The sequence below is a fragment of the Lissotriton helveticus genome, chromosome 6 (genome assembly GCF_964261635.1).
Source record: "Lissotriton helveticus chromosome 6, aLisHel1.1, whole genome shotgun sequence".
NCBI lineage: Eukaryota > Metazoa > Chordata > Amphibia > Caudata > Salamandridae > Lissotriton > Lissotriton helveticus.
This window is the reverse complement of record NC_136067.1, coordinates 1,350,174,993-1,350,199,183: the sequence shown is the minus strand read 5'-3', so window position 1 is coordinate 1,350,199,183 and position 24,191 is coordinate 1,350,174,993. Positions and strand designations below refer to the sequence as shown.

General features: G+C 47.3%; 1 protein-coding gene across 1 annotated transcript in view; it reads left to right on the top strand.

The window, feature by feature from the left end:
* LOC144762710 (uncharacterized) overlaps positions 1-23,297 on the top strand; it is a 31,960-nt gene extending 8,663 nt beyond the window's left edge. Inside the window, exons 3-4 of the mRNA XM_078647951.1 lie at positions 19,482-21,020; positions 21,962-23,297. Coding sequence (XP_078504077.1) covers positions 19,482-21,020; positions 21,962-22,025 — 1,603 coding nt within the window. The 3' untranslated portion in view covers positions 22,026-23,297. The remainder of the gene's footprint in view (positions 1-19,481; positions 21,021-21,961) is intronic.
* Positions 23,298-24,191: the final 894 nt, after the last annotated feature.

Below are 24,191 nucleotides of genomic sequence, written 5' to 3'. Positions count from 1 at the left end.
CGATCTGATTGCCGCACCAGCATTTGGGGTGGTACTCGGGGTACCCTGGTTACAGGCCCATAATCCCAGAATCGATTGGGCGCAGAGGCTGGTTACGCTTGATTCGGAGTATTGTCTTCTTCACTGTTATTGTGAGGCGACTGATAGGGTGTCTCCGTTGTCTTGTGCAGCGAGTGGTTGTGATCAGAACGGTTTGCCTCCTTCGTTTGTGGCATATAAGGAGGTGTTTGATAAGGATCAGGCGTGTGTATTGCCACCACACAGGGCTTTTGATTGCCGTATTGATTTGGTTCCGGGGGCCATTTTGCCCTGTAGTAGGGTTAATGCGTTGTCGGAGCCGGAGGAGAAACATCTACGGCAGTATTTGGATGAGATGTTAAAGAATGGGTTTATTCGGCCTTCTTCTTCGCCTGTGTCTTCCTCCATATTTTTTATACTGAAGAAGGAGGGTGATCTTCGCGCTTGCGTGGACTACAGAGCGTTGAATAAGGTCACAATAAAGAACAAGTACCCATTACCTCTTATACCGGTGTTGTTAGACCAGCTGCGACATGCCAAGGTGTTCACAAAGCTTGATTTGAGAGGCGCTTACCATCTCGTTCGCGTCCGCGAGGGCGACGAATGGAAAACGGCGTTCCGTACTAAGTTTGGTGTGTTTGAATATTGTGTTATGCCTTTTGGTTTGTGTAACGCCCCTGACGCTTTCCAGTTTTTTATAAATGAGGTTTTGCGTGAGTTTTTGGATGTCAGTGTGATTGTTTACATTGATGATATTTTGGTTTTTTCCCCGTCCTTTGAGGAACATGATGCTCATGTTTCGCTGGTTTTGTCTAAGTTGCTGGAACACCGTTTATTTGTCAAGCTGGATAAATGCACTTTCGGTGCGACACATGTTGAGTTTTTGGGATTCCTGATATCTGCGGATGGTATAAAGATGGATCCCCGGAAGATCGAAGCTATAGTTAACTGGCCCATACCCGCATGTGTTAAGGATATACAGGTGCTACTTGGTTTCGCCAACTTCTACAGGCGTTTTATCAGTCATTTCTCTGACATTGTTTCGCCTATGACTTCATTGTTGAAGAAGGGAGTGGTGTTTGAGTGGACGCCTGCGGCACAGTTGGCTTTGGAAAGATTGATTGGGCTTTTTACATCTGCTCCTGTGTTGATGCATCCTGATCCTGCTCTTCCGTTTTATGTAGAGGCGGATGCGTCCCAGCTAGCCGTTGGGGGCGTGTTGTCTCAGCGTGACAATGATTCTGGGTTGATGCATCCAATTGCGTACTTTTCAAAGAAACTACTACCTGCTAAGCAGAATTATACGATTGCCGAAAGGGAACTATTGGCCATAAAGCTGTCTTTTGAGGAATGGCGCCATTACCTTTGGAGGGCTCGTCACCCCATTACCATCTATACGGATCACAAGAACTTGGAGTTTTTCCGGTCCGCTAGGGCTTTAACTCCCAGACAGATGAGATGGGTGCTATTCTTCAATGAATATGATTTTACCATCACGTATAGGCCAGCTGCTCAACAGGGGAAATCTGACGCATTATCTCGGGTTTATGCGTATCCGTCCCAAGGAAACAAGAAGGAGGATTCCTGTTTTATGATTCCAGGTGATAAGATAGTTGGTTGTGCTTCCATGGACGATTTCATGGTTAAAGTGCAGGATGAAATGAAGCAGTTAGATCTGGCTCTGTGGCTGTCGGAACCTGGAATCACGTTAAAGGATGGGTTATTGTATCAGGCAAATAAGTTGTTTGTGCCCCCGAATTGCGTACACTGGTTCTTACATATTGTCATTCATCGTCCTTGGTTGGGCATCCGGGGGTCAATAAGACCAAAGAGCTGTGTATGCGTTGGTTTTGGTGGAAGTCTCTGGCCCATGATGTACAGGTATTTGTGGCCTCATGCCCGGTGTGTGCTGTTAGTAAGTCTTCGCACATGTCTCCGTCTGGGTTGTTGCACCCATTGCCAGTGCCTCCTTTCCCCTGGCATACGGTCAGTATGGACTTTGTGACCGATTTGCCGCTTGATTCAGGGTTTACGGCCATTTTAGTTGTTGTGGATTTATTCACAAAAATGGCTCACTTCGTTCCCTTGCCAGGGTTACCTACATCTAGAGAATTGGCTGATGTGTTTATGGCCCAAGTGATCCGACTGCATGGGGTTCCTACTGCCATCGTTTCAGATAGAGGGGCACAGTTTGTTTCACATTTTTGGACTGCCCTGTGTCGATCATTAAAGATGGAAGTACGTTTGTCAACAGCTTACCATCCACAAAGCGACGGGCAAACAGAACGTACCAATCAAACCATGGAGCAGTATTTGCGCTCTTTGCTAACGTCACCTACGGGCAGTTGGGTACAAGCCCTTCCTGTGGCTGAGTTTGCATATAATAACAGCATGCACTCAGCTTTAGGCATGTCACCGTTTTATTGTTCAATGGGGTTCCATCCCAAGACCATTCCTATTCAGCCATCTGAGAGGGTACCAGCAGTGGATTCCCTGAGTAGGGGTTTGATTGAAATCTGGAAGAAAGCCCAACAGCATTTATTTGAGTCCAAGAAAGCCATGAAAGTACAGGCAGATAGGCATAGTCGGCCAGCTCCTCTGTATGCAGTTGGGGATAGGGCTTGGCTATCAACGAAGAATCTGAAGTTGCCAGGACCAAGAAAATTACAGCCTCGGTTTGTAGGTCCCTTTCCGGTCCAGAAGGTGGTGAATCCAGTTGCGATCAGGTTGGCTTTACCGGCTGAGTATGGTATTCATCCTGTATTTCACACCTCTTTGTTGAAGCCATACGTCACCACTTCTCAAGAGTTGCCACCTCCTCCTCCCGTTTTAATAGATGATAACGTGGAGTATGAGGTTAAAACTGTTATGAATTCCAAGCGGATGAAGGGACGGCTGTATTACCTAATTGACTGGAAGGGTTATCCCCCAGAGGCCGTTCTTGGGTTCCGGCAAGTAGGGTTCATGCTGCCCGGTTAGTTCGTCTGTTTCATCGCCTGCTCCCTAGGAAGCCAAGGCCTGTAGGGAGGCTTTCGGGAGGGGGTACTGTTGGGGTTCAAGGGGGCCTGATTCCTTCTGTCTATTTCCCCGTTAGTGGTTTTTCTTAAAAGTGCCAAGTGCATATGCGAATTTATGGACGCTCCCTAGAGCTCGCTTTAAAAGGGGGCTGCCAACAGGAAACAGGTGCTTGGTTTCTTTATTGGTCCCTTGCCGTGTGTTTCCTGTTCCTGTGGTTCTACCTTGTTTCCCTTCCTTCGAGCTCCGTTCCAGCGGTCTTTTCTAGTGCTGGGTTTTGATCCCCTTTTTCCCCTGCTCCCTTGTTTTCCTATTCCCTTGGGCATTTCAGAACCCTTTATTGGGGACCTGTTTTTGATCTTCGGTGACGTTCTGGGATTCGCGGCTGCGTTTCCTTTGAGTTTTAACGTCCCATTATTATCCCTTTTTTGTATCCAAACCATCTTGTTATACGCTGTGTTTGGGTGGTTTCACGAAGGAGCTGAATAACGGCCGTTTTTGTGCTACCTTCGTGTTCTTTTTTAGATTCCAGGGGTTTTTTGGGTGTCTTTCGTATTCCCTTTGATACCATTTTTCCCCTGTCCTTTTTTTGTCCTAAGAATTGTGAATTCCACCCCCTTTGTCATTCTCGGTGTTTCCCGAGGGGGCGTGGTTGGTCTGGGGTTACGCAAGAAACAACCAATACGATTGCAGTGGAAGAATTCCTGTTTCGTATCAAGCCACTCCCGTTTGTTATCTGGGGTAAGCAGGTAGGTCGGTGGTTCGTGTGTGTACTTGGCACTGGTAATAGTAGAAGGGGTGTGTTTAATCTTGTCTCCTTCTTTCATTTTAGCTGTCTCGTCTGTGTCAATCTGTCAGCTGCCAAGAAGCCAGAGGAGACGAGTTGACGAGTTGTGTTCCCCAAGACCTTGGGTTCCCTTGTTTTGTTACCCACCTTCTCCCGGTGTCGTGTTCTCCACCATCCGTTTTGAGTGCGGGTGTTGGGGGTCACGGTGAGGGTAGAGGATTGGGACGTTCTTCACTCCTGCGGTGTTGGGCCGGTCGGTAACGGAACACCCTTATGCCTGACATCAGGCAGGTGTACGGTACTGATGCAGTGCCTTCCTAAATTTGTTGCAGTGAAATCTGATGGATTTCACTGTGCCACTCCTATGAGGCCTTCTCATGTGGGAACACACACCCTGCATACATTATACCTGATGCAAGTATGATGTGGCACAGGGCTTCACAGGGTCACGCATATGCCTACATGATTCACTTTGTAAATACGGCGCAACATGGTGTTAGATTTTGCCTGGTCTTTTCTTTAGGGGTGCCAGGGTGTCAGTGCAGTTGGAGAATCATCGGTGGTGGTTGCATGCTGCGGTGTTATCGCCTCTAAGCTTGGCGGAGTGGTGGAGCTGAAGGAGTTTACAAGAAGTTCTTTGGTGGCCTTGATCCAGCTGCGAGGGGGGCGATTATGGAGGTGGTGTACAGTGGGCATGGTGAAGATGTGATGTATACAATGATGGTTGTCCAGGAGAGTCGGGTGGTGTGGCTGTAGTGTGGCTGTAGTTGAAGTTCCCGCTGGCGGAGGAGACGTGCTCGACCGTGTGACCTGCTATGTGGCTTGCTGCGGTGACTAGCTGCTTGAGTCTGATGTTGGCGAGCTTCCCAAGGAAGGGGTGGTGTTATGGTCACTGGGGTTGTGCAGGTGGAAGTAGAGTTTACCAAGCAGGATGTTGTCAGTGGATGGAAGAGCCTGGGGTGCAATGAGGACTACAATGGGATCAGAGTATGGGGGTCCATGGCCTCGGGCCTGCAGATCAGTGTGCCACAGAAGATGAGATTGAGGTTGTTCTTGATCTGGAAGTTGAGGTGTTCCATGGTCACCGTTGGGTCATTAGAGTGCATGGTCAGTCAGAGTGTGCTTCTGTAGATGATGGCAATGCCTCCTCCTGGATGGTCAGGGTGGTCCTTGTGGGGGATTTAGTATCCGTCAGTGATGGCGATGTCTGGTCCGGAGCAGAGGTTGGTCCTCCTGACAGGCGATTAATGATGACACTCAAATTACGGACTTGACAGGAGGGTAGAGGGAGTGCTCCCATCTCACTGGGCCAATGTTGTGGGCCCCAGAGATCCTTGTTTTTACCAAGTATCAAGACCTCGGTTTTCTCTCCGTTGAGCTTAAGGTAATTTGCCTACATCTATGATGCAATTTTACCCAAGCCCAGCTGGAGGGGGGAAGACCCAGCACACTCTCCATAGAAAGAGAGAAAATAATCTGGGAGTCATCTGCTTAAGAGAACAGGGACAACCCGGCATCTTCCGCAACATCAGCTAAAGGTCTAACGTATAGATTGAATAGTAAAAGACTAAGGATGGAGCCATGAGGTACCCCATGAGGTGAAGGATGGGTATCGGAGCTGGCTGTTGGTGAAAAGACTTGGAAAGTACGATTGGCATGAAATGAAATGAGCCAATTTAGAGCTGAGCTGCAGATGCCTAATGATCTTAATGATTATGCTAACAAGGGCCACGCAGGGCCATGCAAGATGGCTGTGCGTGGCTTGATAAATCTTACTTAGTAGATGCGTTGCCCTTGTGCCCATTGCATGGCTCAAAGGCGATGCAACTGCTTGATAAATCTGCCCCCTATTTTTAACTGTGGTACAATAAAGCATGTATTATACAGAAAGCTCACGTAAGGCACAATGAAATAAAAACACCCCTAATGTACCCGTGCATGGCACCTTCGTTGCTCATAGATATGTTCTTCTGCACAAGATCTTCTATCCAGGCCTAATAAGCCAAAGAAAGATAGTAGGGCAAAAAAAGGCATAAAGGTTTATTGTGGACTCACCAGAGATGCTACTGTAGATCGGGGTTGGCGAATATCAAAGCGGTCTGGTCTTGATTTAACCTCATGCTTTTTTCTTCCACTTTCTAGCACCACTTCTCTGTGTATCTTAGTCTTGCATGTTTTGTTTCATCCCTGTTTTCTCGCATTTGCACTGTTTTCCTATATTTCCCTACTTCCTTCTTTCTCCTTTTTCTATCTTGCTTTCTCATTCACCAGATCAAAGTTTAATGGTGAAAGTTCGACTATCCAAAAAGGAGTGATTGTGTCCACCAACTGCAACCATAAGAACTAAATGAGTACTTCATCCAGCACAGTTAGACATAGTGGTGCATGCATGATAGAGACTTTAAAATGTATTGTTGATGTGCCTAGAGCTGTAAAATTAATAGACATGAAAAATGAAAGTTGGTTCTATGTTTTTAGATTTCGACTGCAAAGCACTTGTGGTGTGCTTGTGAAATCTCTTGTATTTAATATATCTTAAAAGGAGGCTCTTGTCAGTCCCCATTGCCAAATTACTTTGATAATTCACTTTTGTGTGACACTTTCTTTTTTTAACTTTCCCTGGCTGCACACATGTAGAATACATCTACTAAAGCTGTTCACACTGTTTAAGCCCCATTCACTGTCAAGATAAGATCTCTTCCCATGGAAAATGCAGACAGCTTCTAATGGTATGCTGGAATGCTTGCTTTTTATTACTTAGTTGTGTAAATCAGACACTTTAGCCTTAGAACGTTTGTGGTATTTCCTACTCATGCCCCAGTACCTTTCTTTGCACTTTGTAGGCATTATCTGATCGATTTTTTCAACTTTATCTATCTGGTAATTATGAACAAATTCCAAATGTTGCAATAAACTTGTGCGTTACAAATAAAGCTAATATACAAAAGCTATGCTATATTTTACTACTAAAAAGGCAGCCACAACTGCAGTTGCCTTGCTGACACCAAGGTCATGATCTGAATGGTGCAGCCGGTGCAGTAGCACTGGGCCCAAAATTTGTCAGAACTCATCTAAACCCATAATATTGCTATATTTGACTACTAAACAGGCAGTTACAATTGCAGTTACCTTGCAGTTAGAAGGGACTTGATTTGAATGGTGCAGCAGGTGCAGTGACGCTGGTGCCTTTAGCTCTAGGAACCCCACTAAACCCAGATTATTGCTAACAATTAAAATCTAACAGGCAGTCCCAAGTGCAGTAACCTTGCAGACAACTGGGTCATGTTTTCAATGGTGCAGCATGTGCAGTGACACCAGGACCAACAGCTCTAGGCACCTCGATAACCACCTAAAATTACTATATTTTACTACTAAAGAGGCAGTCACAAGTGCAGCTACCTTACAGCTATAGGGTCATGATTTGAATGGTGCAGCAGGTGCCCAAAAGTTATCAGAACTCCTGATTAGCCATGCAAAGAGGGTATAATGGCCCTGGAAAAGTGTAAACAGCCCTCATTTTTCATGAGTTATTGACGTAGTGCAAAAAGGTTTTTGCAAGGAACTTTAGCATGAAATTAAACTCGGTGGAAACAATGGCCAAGCTCAGTATTGAATGACTAACACATCATTTTCATTAAATGAGACATTTTCAAAAGCGTACTGTTCAGTTGTCTGTGCTTAGAAATTTGTACCAGAAGGTGTGCACCAAGTACACATCACATGCAATAAACCTCTCTCTCACCATTGCGTTTTTTGTGCAAGGACATCTGATGTCATCACCACTTGAACTTTAATAAATACAGCACTACACAATTTTCTCCCATTTATGCAATGCAGTCCTGTGTATTTTTAAGCATGGCTGCGCTGTCTGAGATTTTAGTAAATGTAGGTGATAATGTGAATTAAGCTACCCTCATTTTCCAAGAACACTCATGTAGACTTTTTTGTTTACAAAGACCTTGGACTACTGCATGCGGCCAAGTATCTCAGTCAGGTGGCAGACTTCTAAGCATGAAAATCAATTCCCCAAAATGCCAGTAGTGTAAGTAATATCTCATGATTCCTTATAATCACCTTTAGCATCTTGGCCGCTTCCTATTTGCTACTCAGTGGCTACTGGGAGGACAAGTTGTGGAAAGTACAATAAAATACACAAGGCTCTTAGATCCCAGCATAGGTTGTTTCTGCCAATGGTTTTATGACCTCTCATGACCCCTCAAGAACTCTCTTGACACCTCAAGACCAGAGGCAGCAAGGGCACTGATATAGGTATAATCAGGGCCACTGAAAATTATGCAATTGCGCGACTGCAGCATTTTTTGAGCAATTATGGATTTGCCACATTTGTCACATAATCCATCATCTGCTGTATAATTTGCAGATTCTAACAAAGAAAATGTCTAACTCAAATGGTTCAAAAGTTACTAAAAATGCAGTGACACGTGTTGCCACAGAGTGGAAGGCTCTTTTCAAAGGTTGACTGGGCACCTTTCGGTTGCTTATTGCTATATTTGGTTGGTAAAGTGTGCCTCATTACACTGCTTAATTTACCTTTCTTTGCTTCAAAATTTAGTCAACTGTGCCGATAATTTGTCTCTCTCATGCCACATATTTCCAGTGCTGCTGAACATAATAAGCCTCCCAGAGGTCTGTCCAAGGTCCTCTGTGATTCTCAAGCTAACCATGAGTAGAATAGAGAAGGTGTAGCTTCTACGTCTCCTGCAGCCCTCTTGTGCACTATGGAAGCATCCTTCGAGACCCTCCTGGGTGCAACAGAGGGGCTGGCTTGTATTCTCAGCTATTTACATTTCCACAATCAAAATGCAAAACGCCCACAGACTGGCCATCTGCTACTCTGCTGCACCCAGAGTGGCCTGAAGAAGGATATGTTAGTGCACAGGAGGCAGAAAGGAAGGACTTTGTCATCTCTGTAGACAGAAGATACCGGCTGGAGGCATTTCCATTGAAGTGGAAAGTCTAGGGCAGGGAGGTGAAATAGAGAGAGAGTGATAGATAGAAAGAGAGAGACAGAGACAGAAAGGAAAGAGAGAGAGGGAGAGAAAAAGAGAGAGAGAGAGAGAGAGAGAGAGAGAGAGAGAGAGAGAGAGAGAGAGAGAGCGAGAGATGCAAAGGATAAGATAGAGATGTTTGGGAATAGGGAGCTAGAGTGAAAGTGAGAAAGAGATATAAAGGGAGAGGCAGAGGAGGAAGGATATCAAAGGAGTGAAAAGAGAGAAAGTGGAGCCGAAGGAGATAGAATAGAGAGAGAAAAGAGATGGGGTGACCAGACGTCCTGGATTTCCCTGGACAGCAGTAGTGGCTCCTGGTGGGAGTGCTACCGGGCGGTGACGTGGGGCAGGGGAGGGCAGGGTGGGGGGTAGTAAACACCGGAATACAGATGAATGCAGGTAAGTTGACAATTAAATCAACAAAATGAATTCCGTTTTGCGCGATGCATCGCCAACTGCAATGAAGTGCGCGCAACAAAATGTGTTTTATTGATTTAATTGTCAACTTACCTGCATTTATCCATATTCCGGTGTTTACTACCCCCCACCCTGCCCCTCCCCCACCCCAAGTCACCGCACGGGGGCACTCCCACCAGGAGCCGCTACTGCTGGACAGTCCCGGTTTCCGGAGGACTGTCCTGTAGTCTCAACACTTTTCTTAATCATAAATAGATTGTTGTGGTTTTTGTGACAAATTTCAGGTCAATCTGCAAAGCAGAATAGAAAGATATAATCTCTTTTCACAGGGATCGCTGCAGTCACAAATAATTAAAGAAATCAATCTGTTTTTGTGAGGCAGCACATAAGGCGGACCACGGAATGCTCCCACCAGAGGAGAGACAAACTGGAGTATATATATACATACACACACACACACACACACACACACATATATATAGACATTAGCCATTTTTCAATGCAAGCCACAAGGAATAACAGCATTGGGCGTTTAACATTCTGTTTGTTTAGGGTTATAGTCCTATTGGCACGTTGTATCAAGGCCAATTGCAATTGTATCCAAGTCAAGTTATTCTTTCGTCATACAAATTGGAGCGCATTTCTTTAGCAAATAATGAACTGAAGGCATAAAAGATCGAAAGAGGACTTTCAATGTTTAGAGGGCCAGCAGCCGATATATTTAATAGTTCCCCAGTATGGATGGCAACTCTACAGTTAGAATTGAACTAACTTTATTTAAATTGTTACATTTTGGTACATGATCAATGTAGTCTGTGTATGTTTTCGACGAGGCCTAGTTGGTATTCGTGCATTAACGTTTATAAGTATTCACTTGTAATTTAAAGCACATTGTTTGCAACAATTTCAAGGCATGTCAAAATTAACTAGTATATGAGATTAATAATGTTTTATTACACGCGTTGTTTGGCATTGAACTAAGTCATATTTTGTCTATGTTCATGATTTTAATTAGTGTAAATGTTTTTTTCAAAATGGCTCAAATCAGGTGATCAAGGTTGCTGCGCAGCCGAAACGCGCCCTGTTCGTCGGGAATCTTCCTGGCGGAATAAACTAATGCTTATCCATTTCCGTCCTTGAGTGCTGTCTTTTCACTTAAACGTGGAGATTTGTTGTGGCATATACATATATATATATATATGCAAAATAAATCCTTCCCCAAAAGAAAAAGGCGGAGGCCTGCACAGGAACGGTAAAGGAAGCCTTTATTGCAACAAATCCATTAAGGCGAATGCATTTCGGCGTTAGAGACTTCGTCAGCGCCATGGAGAAATGTTGAGCCAGGAAGCAGTCCACACTTAAAATGTCTTGCCGCTCTAGGGATTGGTAGCGGCTGTTCCTCCCCCAGGTGGGGCTCCGCCTAGTGTAGTTAGTACTGTGGGTACTCTAACTACAGGACCCAGAATGCAGCAGTCCAAATCCGGGTCCCAAGGCGGTGATGATCAAAGGAAGGTTGCTGTAATCAGCACAGTGTGCGATGCAAGTCCCGTGTGCCCTTCATTAGTTGCATGTCAAAGCCCCCTTCCGTTCCCACCGCATAAGCCACATTGCCAAGTGTAATGTTCACGGGGGTATGCCGCGAAGCAGCTAACCCTTCGCGGCATACCCCCGTGAACACTACAGCAACCTTCCTTTGATCATCGAAGGCTCTAACGCCGAAATGCATTTGCCTTAATGGATTTGTTGCAATAAAGGCTTCCTTTACCGTTCCTGTGCAGGCCTCCGCCTTTTTCTTTTGGGGAAGGATTTCTTTTGCATGGCTATACACGTTAGCCAGTAACGTGTAAGGAGGTCCCCGCATTACAAGAGGCCTGATCTGCATATATATATATATATCTCAAACTTCCAAACACCAGCCGGTTGCACTCATGGGCGGGTGCACGCCAAACGGGGGTGTGCCCGTTACACAATGTTCATCACACGCATCCCAGGATAATACAATCCACAAAGGAAAGCAGCACTCGCAGGGGGTTGTTCCAACCAATTTATTCGTGGCGGAACAAACAGCAACGACGCGTTTCGCCGTAGGGCTTTGTCAAGTTATGAGAGAAGCGAGGACGCGCAAGCACTTAATACTTAACAGAATGTCATGAAAAGCAAAAACGGACTGTATGATTTTTGGACAAAACGGCAGCCATCTTAGAACGTATATACATTCAATACGATGCGCATATGTTACTATACAATAGCAATTTTACAACTATGCCATTGATGGCCCATGGATCCCAATATCAAATCCAAACGTAATATAGCCCTGTATGGGCAAAAGCAATCCTACTGACATCCTGAATACAAATAAAGGCTGATGTGAAATAGCACCACAGTAGGAGAGTAGATATTATTATAAAACATGCTGTGCCCCTCGATGTAGAATCACAGTAATTACAAGCAAAAATGCTTATAGGGTAAAAGCGAGCATGAACCCTCTCCAATTTAACAATTTAACAAATTTAACAAAAATTACGCCCACAGATGGGCTATTTATGGGTGCAAAGCCTGCAAAACAAGTCCAATGACATCTCTGCAAACAACATCTTTTAGCCAAGTTAAATGTTCAAATATTCAAAAATGGAAGAAAACAGTCACAGTTACGGATTCAAAGAATCCAATGAATCATCATATGGAAAGAAAGGCACAGATATGAAGACATGATGATCACCATATTAACAATAGAATACAGACAGACACGATGCTATGATACAATAGTACACGGATCCTATCCCAGATGAACTGATAGCTCTTCATGCATATTCAAACCCCTCGGACTCTTACTCTGTAGGTCAATTATGTACCTGGATTCCAGGCGTCTGAGCTTTAAGAGGCGATCCCCTCCTCTAATGCTAACTGGTACACTATCGAGACAGATGTACGACAACAGATCCCTGTTGCTGTTATGCATCTTCTCGAAATGCCTTGCCACAGGGTAAGATTCATCCTTTTTAGCGATGGCACGCATGTGCTCTAGTATTCTTAGTTTTACTGCATTGGTGGTACTGCCGATGTATTTTAAACCACACGGGCAGGTGAGGCAGTAAATCGCAAAGGGGGTAGAACATGTTAGGAATTTCGAAATCTTTTTCGGTGTAGCCAGACCTGGTATCTTAAAGGTAAGCGTCCGCTTACTGTACTTACAGGCCTTACACCGACCACAGGGGTAAAAACCACTGAGAACAGGCATTTGAGGGGTAATTGCAGGGGAAGAGAAATGACTGGAGACTAAATGATCCTTAAGGGATTTAGCCTTCCTGTAGGTGACCAACGGATTGGTCGGCAGGTCAGCTTTAATGATGTTATCCGACAAAAGAATACTCCAATTCTTTTTCAAGATTTTCTTAATCTGACCAGCATTACGCGAAAAAGTTGTGATGAGACGAAATGCCCCATTTTTATATGGTTCAGTATGTTTAGGTTGCAACAGATCTTTCCGCTTAACCTTTTTGACTCTCTCAAAAGCGCGTGTCAAAACCCCATTTTTATACCCTCTTCTTTTAAATCTTTGAAGGCTAGCAGCCGCTGCCGTTTCAAAATCAGCATCAATAGAATTGTTCCGCCTCAACCTTAAAAGTTCTCCATAAGGGATACTTTCAATTAATTGGCGTGGATGACTGCTGGTCGCATAAAGAGTAGAATTCCCAGCGGTCTCTTTCCTGAACAATTTAGTCTGTAAAGAACCATCCTCATCAACATAAACAGTAAGGTCGAGGTAATTGACAGCACTCTTACTAATCTCACCTGAGAACTTCAGATTTTTGTCATTGTTATTCAGTACCTCAACAAACACACTAGCCGTTTCCATCGAGCAATTTAAAATGATAAACAAATCGTCTATATAACGATGCCACCCTATAATTACGTTGGTCCATTCCTCATTGTGACACCAAGGTGCCTGTTCTTCCCAATGGCCTACAAACAGATTGGCAAAGCTCGGAGCAGAGCAAGCTCCCATAGCCACTCCGGACATCTGCTTATACAACTGATTGCTGAAAAGAAAGATGTTATTATTTAAGCTGAAATTCATGAATTCCATCAGCATTTTATTATGCTCATAGAAACGAACAGGACGTTTCTCAAAAAAACTGGCCATAGCTCTAAGCCCATCGCCATGAGCTATACAGGTGTATAGACTGGCGATGTCGAGAACCATCATGCAATATGTGTCTTTCCAAATGACTGAATCAATAATGGACAAAAAATGTTTGGTATCTCGCAGATAGGAAGGCAGAGACATAACCAAAGGTGAAAGAAACGAGTCAACATAAATCGAAAGGTTCTCAGTAAGACTTCCATTCGAGGCCACAATAGGCCTCCCTGGAGGATTATATAAGTCTTTGTGAACCTTAGGAAGGTAGTAAAATGTAGGAATTACTGGGCTGAGACAACGTAAATAAAGATATTCATCGGTATTGAGCATATTGACTTTATACCACTTGGATATCATATCGTGGTACTCTACCACGCTTTGGTTGTATACTTTGTTGTTCACAAGCCTATAGGTGTTGACATCACCCAATAAACGAAGAGCCTCAGTTTCGTATTGGGCAGTGGTGAGGAGGACAATGTTGCCCCCCTTATCGGAGGGTTTACACACCAGATCAGAGTTTTTACATAAAGTCTGTAATGCATTCTGTTGATGTTTGGTGAAATTCTCACCGGAGAACGCATATGACTTCGTTTTTCTTAGTCTTGAAAGATTCATCAAAACTGCATCCGAGAAAGTGTCTATAGCATCTGAGCCCATGATAGGCATAAATGTAGAGGCCGGTTTAAACATGCTGCCCCCACTTTTTTGTTGTATGTCCAGATGCGCCAATGTTTGGGTATTGGTGATATCGCCATCTTCACCTCTGTTGATTTCCTGATGTAAACCTTCTATGGCACGTAGACCGCCCAAATCCCGGCATCTCAAACCATCTCCATCGTTGTCGGCAGAAGGCATGGAATTAGCACTGTGAGATTTAAGTTTGAAAAATGTATGCAGTTTTAATTTTCTCGTGAATTTGAAAACGTCGATTCCAGTTTGCGCAAAGTCAAAGTTCTTACGTGGGCAGAAGGATAAGCCCAATTTTAAGATGGAATTCTCTTCTACAGTCAATACTTTGTTGGTCAAGTTAATGACGGACAGATTATCTTTGTCTACAGGGTCCTGTCTTATGTCTTCTTCCTGTAGAAGTTCTTCCTGCTGCGTGTGACAGGTGGGGAACCTAATGGATTTCTTCCCACCGCCGCCGCGCCTCGTCTTCCTCTTGCTCCTGCATTGTCCGGGGGTTTGCCCCTGCCTCCCTCTAGTTGTTGGTTGCGCATGACTTGGAACTCCCTGTGAAAAGAAGGAGCTTCCACGCTTCCATCCTCACTTATCGCATCGTCTGCGTTGACGTCTGATTCGGAGGTCACGGGCTCTACAGAGGCGGGTGCACTTATCTTTTGCTTCAGTTGTTTCCTTGTGTGATCGTATTTCTTTGCAAAAGTTAACACCCTTCCCATCTGATAATCGTTCTCATCCCTTTCAAATTTTTCTTCCTTGCGCTGTTTTATTTTTTGTTCGTATTTTTTAAGACGTTTTTTAATTTGTTCACGTTTTTCTCCAAGAGTAACTTGGTCTTCCTCTTTTAGTAATTCCTCTTCCAGTTCTTTGATTTGTGTCAAGGCCTTATCCCTATCACTCCAGGCAAAGCGTACTAATATCCTTAAACTCCCTTTACAGGATGCTGCCGTGTGCTCCGCCCATGCATCCAGCAATTCCGGGTCAGGATTTTCGTACGCGGGGATAGTGCATATCCTTAATCCCCTGGGAACGCGGTCAACATCTATATAATTTTGCAGTGATGTGGCCTCCCACCACTTTCTAATTTCACGCTCATATAGACGTTCTAATGAATTCAATTTGGTGTTCATGGAGGTACCGCCCCCACTAGCTTGACTGGTGCCTGTTTTTTGAGTCCCATTAGATTTTTTCTTATTCTTGAACATCCCTTGTTCGGCCTCTCTTCTCTCCGCCTCACAAAACATGGTTAATGGTAGCGCAGCCGCAACTACCAGAAATCAAACTTGCCGTATCCCCCCTTCCTGCTGCTTTCCTTTGTGGATTGTATTATCCTGGGATGCGTGTGATGAACATATATATATATATATATACACATATATATCAAGGCTGTGCTGAAAACGGGACACTTCAGTTATAGAAGTAAAACTAAAGGCTTTAGTCCTGCCTTTAAGTCTGGTCTGTCCCGGTTTTTGCTTCTCAAAATCTGATCCGCCTAAAAAGAGAGAAAGGCAAACCAGATAGGGATTGGAGGGAGAAAGTGAGAGGGTATAAGCATGCTGGTTTATTTGTTGCCCTCTTGGCAGTCGCGGCCAGCATGACTTGCAGGTGGGGGGCGGGTGGGGGGGTTTACGTGGGGGGCTAATAAAAAAAAAAGAATAATAAACTTAATACTAATAATAATAATAATGGGTCTTATAAAGCGCATGGTTACACTCGAAAGTGTGTCTCCGCCCTGAGCATAACTCTACATGGAGAGGGAACAGAGAAAAACGTATCCCTGGAAAGACCTAACGCCGTTTGGGGATGCAGCGTGCACAATGTAATTTGTTTTGTTTATTTATTTCTTTACTTACCTCCGGTCGGCCGTATGGAGTTTACTACCCCCATCCTGCCCCTCCCCCGCCCTGCCCCACCGCCCTGCAGCACTCCCTTCAGGAGCCGCTACTGCGCCAGCCAGCATGAGAAGAAGCCCATCAGGCCAGAACATTTTAATGAAACCCGTGGAGCTAAGCATTGATTTTGTTTAAGAAAATCACCAAACAGTAGCTGTCTAATTATCATATTCCTGGCAGAAAATTGCATGACATACTCATTAGTAGGCTGAATAAGTGTGGGCTGCCAATCACCAAAGTACAATAAACAGTAATCATTGAAACAGAAGCGCAAGATTGCAGTAAACATTAGTGCGCGCGTACGGACGTCAGAGCGCCTCTCCTATTGGACAAACGGCACACGTCGTTTCTGATGTGTACTATGTGCACCAGATCAACCTAAGGCAGTTTCGCACTAGCTGGGGCCATTGTCCCTCGGCTGCCCTGAACAATGTCCAATTTTTTTAAATGGTCACTAGAAAATGCGTTAAGTATACTGCGAGTTATTAAGAGCTGAAAGAGGCAAATTATGTGGGTATTCCATTGTCATGGTAATGTGCCAACGGAATTTAACACTGCCTTTTCACCAAGTGAGGCACGTGCCGAGATGCCAGGCGGAAGGGTTCAGAAGGGCTGTCAGTCGCACTGTATCCCAGGAAACTTTGGCGCTCAAATATCCGCCGCCCCAATGAGGCATAGAAGGCATCAGCTGCCAAATGCATTTCATTACAGCTGATTGTCCTTGCTTCTGGGGTTTGAAGGGGGGACCCAGGGAGAGCCAGGCGCGAGCCGGTCTCTCCCTGGGCAGGTTCGCGCGAGGAACATCAACAGGTGGGGGGCTGATTAGCAGAGGGTTGAAAAGGGGAAGTCAGGCGGGGATTAGCAACTGCGTGGCGGGAGGCGTGTAGGGAGGTTGTTTTGCGGCGTGTATTTGTCGTACCTGGGTTTTCTCTGACCACATGGAGGACGTGGAGGAGGTCAGGAGGGCCGTGCGGTTCCTCTGCGATGCCGGGCGCGAGGACCTGCTGCGGCCGGGTGTCCCAGCGGAGGCGTGGGTCGGACTGGCCCGCCCACCTCGCAAGGCTTCCGAGGGCGTTTCCAGGGCCGTGGACGCTTGTTTAACCCCGGGCCCGGAGGAGGAGGAAGACGGCGAGGCGGCCACGCCTGCGGACGGGCACATGCTCGTTTTGCCGGTCGCTGCAGTGGAGCCCCCGCCGGGTGACCCGGGCGCCCCCCAGCAGGTATGTGCATTCCAGTTACTTGGTGCTGGTTCCCGCGGGGCGCCCGGGGGGAGGCGGGGGCGTTCTGCGGGCCGTCAAGCTCCGCGTTCAGGCGGCTTGGTCTCGGGGAAGACGGGGAGGCTGCAGGCGGGCCCTAAACCAAAGCGGGGGCGGAGCCTGGACTCCCTTGGGCACGCGCCGACCCCTCCCCCTGCCGGTATGCCTGTAGTCCCTGCCGTTACGGTGCCCAATTCTCCGGGGGGGGTTTCCCCACTCCTGTGGCTTAATGGCCAGTGTTTTATGCTCTCTCCTGCCATGCTGGGGCCTGGCCCTGCCCCCCCCCGCGATGTTGGCTCCCCGCACACGGGTGACGCCGGTGCTGGGCCACTCACTGCTGCATTGCCGGCTCCAACCCCTCCTGTGGTCCCCACTCCTGCCCCTGCTGTGGTTCCAGTGGGCACTGTCTCTAGATTGCTGCCCCCCCCGGCCACTGCGGCTGTGGCAGCCGGTTTGCCTGGCCCTCGGGCTGCCATCCCCACGCCCCCGGCTCCTGGTATGAGGGGTTTGTTCAACGAGGGGGCGCCCCAGTACCCGGGGCAAGCCTTGTTCCCGGTCCCCAGGGGGCGGCCAAGTGGCCACTTGGGGGGTCAATCGACTGGGTCGGGAGGTGTCCATGGTCTGGCGTCGGTGGGCCGTCCCTTGGGGGAAAATTGCGGTTCAGCTTTCAGGGACCATGTTGTCGCGCACCCTTCATCGTCTGGCTTGAGCGGCAGCAGTTTTCAATCTGCGCCTTCGGCTGGGCGGCTGTTGGCAGTTTCTACGGGCCCGGGAACTGTCCCCACGGCTGTTTCCAGTGGTGGGCTTTCAGGGGGGCTATCTGGAGCGGATACCTCTTCTACAGTTTTCTGTCCACAAAGCTTTCAGACCATTGATTGGCAGTTTTATGATGGGGGTATTGGTGATGGGGCTATGCCCAGTGGAAGTAATCAAGTTGAATTTTCTGATGCAGCTTTCGGTGGGAGTTTTCATGATGATGAGTTGGAAGAGGGGGAATTGAGGGACAAAGATGTTGGGCTTTTGGCAGCACGGGCCCAGGGGGGTGGGTTGGGGCAACCCACTGTTTCTCGTGTTTTGCAGGAGTCTAGAGCGGACCCTGCAGGTGTACGAGGGGCAGTGTGGTCTGGACCTTCTCAGCGGGATCGTGGGGCCGTCGCCCAGCAGTCGGAGCAGTTACCAAGAGGTAAGGATGGGTGGTGGTCAGTGTGGCAACCTAGGGAGAGTCTCCCGGTTAAGTGTACAAGATCTGTTGGTATGGGTGATGGGGTTGTGGTTGAGCGAGTCGCTCTGGCACCGAGGCTTGAGCGGCCCGTAATTTCAAATGTGCAACCTAGGGAGAGTCTCCCGGTTAAGAGTACAAGATCCTGTGGTACGGGTGATGGGGTTGTGGTTGAGCGAGTCGCTCTGGCACCGAGGCTTGAGCGGCCCGTAATTTCAAATGTTTCTACTGTGCAAGTTGCAAAAGAAGTTTCTATATCGGGGGATGGCGGGGTGGATGCCACTCGGGTAACGGAGGATAGTATCCTACCGAAAAAGTTGCCTTATTCTGGGGTGGGGATGCCCTTGGGGTCCCATTTATCTGAAAAAACAAAGAATCTGATCTGGTCTGGGGCTTTTGTAGATGTTTTTCGTCTTCTCCACAGGGATGTCCAGGCAAAAGAAGGGTCGAAAGAGGAGGAATTAGAATTGGCTCGGAGGCCTCGCGTTCCGAAGTCCATAGAGAATTGGACTTCGGCCTTTCTCATTTATGCCAGCGTTTATTGTCAACGTCATCCTGAGAAAGCGATAGACATGTTTAAATATGCAGATGTCATCCGCAAGGCTCACAGTTATTTTGGAGGCTTTGCTTGGTTGTCCTACGATGACGAATTTAGGGCGCGCATGGCCGCTTTTCCTGAGCGTTCGTGGGGTGCGGTTGACTCTGAGTTATGGTTGCAATGGATGGCATCGGCAAACCCTCCTGCTACGACCCACACAGCTAGCGGGCAACCTGTGTTTTATCGGCCCTTTTCAGCTCGCCCCGCTCAGTCTGGGGCGGGGGTTTGGGGCAGAGGTCAATCAGCCGCTTCTGGCACTTGCTGGCATTTTAACAGAGGTTCCTGTAACAGACCCGCTTGCAGGTATAAACATGAGTGTTCACAGTGTGGAGGGAAGCACGCCCTCACCCAGTGTTTTCCCGGCCAGAGATGGGGTGATCAGGGACGGGGTTCTGGGGGCAGGGGGCAGCACCATCAGTCTGTTTACAAGGGCCCCTACTCCTATTAGGCAGGAGGTTCTCGACCTCTGGCTGGTGGATTATCCGGATTTTGAGGCAGCTAAGATTTTGTCTTGGGGCTTCAAAATTGGGTTTCGGATTGGGTATCAGGGACCCAGGGTGGGCAGGTGGTCGGATAATTTGAAGTCTGCGAAGGAGAGTCCACATGTGGTGCGGAAGAAACTGGATGCAGAGCTTGCGGCTGGTAGGATTGCTGGTCCTTTTGTGCATTGTCCCCTGCCTGACTTGATTGTATCACCCCTGGGCGTGGTGCCCAAGAAGGCGGAAGGGGAGTTTCGTCTTATTCATCACCTGTCCTGGCCCGAGGGTTCCTCAATCAATGACTTTATTGATCCAGCTGACTCAACTGTCACTTATGCTTCGGTGGACGATGCCTTACGGCTCGTGCGCACGGCTGGTGTTGGGGCTTTGCTGGCGAAGAGCGACATTCAGTCGGCTTTCCGGCTATTGCCCATTCATCCTTGGGATTTCAGTCTGTTAGGAATGCATTTTGATGGTAGTTTCTACGTGGATCGGGTGTTGCCCATGGGCTGTTCAGTGTCATGCTCCCTGTTTGAAACCTTCAGTACCTTCCTGCAGTGGCGATTCACTTTTGTCAGTGGCCACGCGTTGGTCTGTCATTACCTTGATGATTTTCTTTTCATTGGGGAGGGTTGCTCTGGGCAGTGTCAGTCGGCTTTGAACATCTTTCAGGCTCTAGCGGAGGAATTGGGTGTCCCCTTGGCGCCGGACAAGACAGAGGGTCCCTGTACGTCCCTGACTTTTTTGGGGATCGAAATTGATACTCTGTCTATGGTGGCGAGACTGCCTGTGGCTAAAGTGAAGGAAATGTCTGCTTTCATACATCTGGTGTTGGGGGAGCGGAAAGTGGTTTTGAAAACTGTTCAGAAGTTGTTGGGTTATCTCAATTTTGCTTGCCGGGTTGTTCGGGCGGGCAGGACGTTCTGCAGACGTCTGGGTCTGTCCATGTCCGGAGCAAGCCTTCCCCATCATAGGGTGCGCATTACCACCGCTGTGCGTGCCGATTTGACTGTCTGGCTTCGTTTTCTGCAAGACTTTAATGGCGTGTCCTTGTTTTTTGCGGATGAGGACATGGTGTGGCAAGTACAGTTGTTCACTGATGCGTCAGGGGCTCACGGATTCGGAATATTTTGGGAAGGTCGATGGTGCGCGGCCGGCTGGCCGGCGCACTGGAAGGATCAGGGTCGCAGCATTGCGTTTCTGGAGCTCTTCCCGCTGCTGGTTGCTTTGCACCTATGGGGGGATGAGTTTCAGAATCGTTCCGTCTTGTTTCACGTGGACAATTTGGCTGTAGTACACCTTGTCAATCACCAAAAGGCTCGCGATTTGCGGGTTTTGCGGCTCCTGCGCGCATTCATGCTGCGGTGTCTGCAACTGAATATTGTCTTTAAAGCGCGGCATGTTCCTGGTACTTCTAATTGCATCGCTGACTCTTTGTCTCGCTTTCAGTGGTCCGAGTTCCGCAAGTTAGCTCCTGGGGCGGACCTGGCACCAACACCGATCCCACAGTACGTATGGGACCTGGGGGATTGAGGGTTCACCACTTGGTGGAAAATTCTGTGGCTGAATCCACCAGGCGGGGTTATGTGAAAGCCTGGTCTGAGTTTCTGCAGTTTTGCAAGGTTTCGATGGGGCCGTTCAGGGCTGGTTGGTCTGATGAACAATGCATCTTGCAGTTTGTTTTACATCTGGCGGACAAAGGCCTGGCGCCCACTACCATTTCGGGTAAATTGGCTGGGGTTTCTTTTTATGGACAGCTTTGGTGGGGGAGGGATCCGGTTGGGGGGGTGTTGGTTCGTAAATTGTTGAAAGGTTTGGCCAGGCTCCGGGCTGGGGGTCAGCAGCTCCGGCAGCCCGTGACGTTTGAATTGCTCCAGTTGATGTTGCCGGAACTGGAGGTGTGTTGTCATGATGCTTTTGAGTGTGCCAAATTTCGTTTGTGTTTTGTGTGGTTGTTCTTTGGGGCATTTCGGGCATCAGAGTTGCTGGGGTTGCGGGGCAGGGTAGGCATGACCAGCGGTGAGGTGGTGTTGGAAAGTGACAGAGTGCGACTTTGGCTGCGGGCATCCAAAACCGACCAGATGGGGAGGGGTAAGTGGGTGTTCCTTGGTAGGAGTGGGGTCTCTGCATGTTGCCCGGTTGGGGAATGGGAAGGGTTTGTGTCCTCTCCGCATTTTCTACAGGGGTCCATATTTTGTCATGCGGATGGTAGTCCCATAGTGGCATCTCAATTGTTGGCTGTATTACGTAAGGTCTTGTTGCGTTTGGGGAAGGACCCTGTTCAGTTTGGTACCCATTCCTTCAGAATTGGTGCGGCGACGGAGGCCGCCCGCCTGGGGTGGGACTGGTCCCAGATCCGACGCATTGGTCGTTGGCGTTCCAAGTGTTGTGAAAAGTATGTGAGGAAATAGTGCATTTTTGGCTGGTCTAACATTTCTTTCTCTCCTAGGTCCCTGGCTATCAGTCGCCGGATGCAAAAGAAGGGTGTGGATACTGGGGCACTCTTTTATTAAACGAGCAGCTTTAGCCGCTGCCAGCCAGCTTTGTGGGAGATCACTTGGCCTGAACAGTATGACACATGAAGTCTCATGGCATGGAACAGGGGGAATGCGCTGGGGTGGGCTTTTTCCCGCCTTGGCTGCTTTGGTTTCGCAGTGTTTGGGGGGCCCTCCGGATCTCCTGGTGCTACATTTGGGAGAGAATGACTTGGTTTCTCTCTCTGGGCTGACCTTGTTAAAATTAATGAAGCAGGACCTGGAAATCATCCGAACCACATGGGAGAGCACCATGCTCATATGGACTGAGTTTGTGCCCCGTTTGCACTGGCGTGGGGCACGGACCCATTCTGCCCTGGAAAAGGCTAGACGGAAAGTGAACAGGACAATGCGCCTTTTTTGTCAACATTGGGGGATATACAGTTTGAACCATTATCATTTACAAGTATCTGAACATCATTTATTTTGTGAGGACGGTGTGCATCTCTCAGCTTTGGGCCTCTCTTTTTACCTCCTTGAACTCAGGGACTTGATTAGCAAGGTTCTTCAAGTACAGTTGTGGTGTGCTCCTTCCTTTCCTTTAGGTGGGGCAGGAAAACGCTAAAGGTTTTCCTGGGTGGCGGGTTTTTGTTAGTGGGGGTGGGCAGCCTGGAGCGGGTTGGCCATCCTGAAGGGTAGCGTTGGGTAGGCTAGGGTTAGTAGGCAGGAGTTTGTTCGGGGTTTTGGGATTTAGGTTTCGTAGGCTCACTGTAGAGTTGAATTATGTAAATAATAAATAAATAATGAATATGTTTATGATATTGATGATGCACCTGTCCTAAAATAAAAGTGGCCTTTCTTGCTCCTAAAAGAAGGTGTGGACAATGTTTTCTTGCGCGAGGGGGGACCCAGGGAGAGCCAGGCGCGAGCCGGTCTCTCCCTGGGCAGGTTCGCGCGAGGAACATCAACAGGTGGGGGGCTGATTAGCAGAGGGTTGAAAAGGGGAAGTCAGGCGGGGATTAGCAACTGCGTGGCGGGAGGCGTGTAGGGAGGTTGTTTTGCCCCACCCACCCTCCCTCTTTTTTCTTTTTCTTTCTTTATTTCTGGGTTTGTTCTTTTGCGGTGCTCTAGGCACTGTTTTAGTTTAGGTAGGTTTGCCACTGTTAGGATGGGTGCCTTTGTTCTTTTGTAGGCGGGTTTTTGTTAGTGGGGGTGGGCAGCCTGGAGCGGGTTGGCCATCCTGAAGGGTAGCGTTGGGTAGGCTAGGGTTAGTAGGCAGGAGTTTGTTCGGGGTTTTGGGATTTAGGTTTCGTAGGCTCACTGTAGAGTTGAATTATGTAAATAATAAATAAATAATGAATATGTTTATGATATTGATGATGCACCTGTCCTAAAATAAAAGTGGCCTTTCTTGCTCCTAAAAGAAGGTGTGGACAATGTTTTCTTGCGCGATCCACCTACTGAAAGATTTGTAAAAACGCGAGCGAACACAAAACATCACCACCAGACACCTCCGTTTGCGTGAAGAATAGCACATTCAACTTCGATTCACAGTAGCGCATTGCATCATTTTTGTGAAGTGAATGAAGCTATTTAATGTGGTGTGACGCCTTACATAGAAAAACCAAAGGTTAAAATTCAATATGCAAATGTTCATGGATCATTTAAAAGTAGCCAGATATTTCAAAGTTTTTCAGGTCCATCCTTTGGTGATTTTGTATGTACTGCCTAGTTTTTTCTCTCAAGTGATGTCAGAAACACAGAGGTACGGAAGTCACTTGCCGTCCCAAGGATGAACAGAGAGTAATAGACTTGGGGTCATACTCACAACGCTTATTTGGAAGACACAAACGGGCCGAGTCACCGAATCGGGCCATTTCCAACTCCACAAAAGCATTTTTAAATGTACAGAAGCCACATTTTGATTCAGCAAGTTGTTACAGAATCACAATTAGGGCTTGCGATTTCGTACTTGGAAGGGCCTGTTTAGGACGTCCTTCAAATACCGATTCACACTTGTATGTATTGTTGTTTTACGACCAAATTTCAGCTGCAAAAAATTAAGTTCCAGATCTAGGATATTACTGATTTTTGATTTCCTATTTGCAGTATTTTGCGAATTGCAATTAGGTAACACAAAACAGAATGTACGATCGGGTTGTGGCCATATTTTGCAACTTGCATTTCAGTTGATTCTTTATTTTG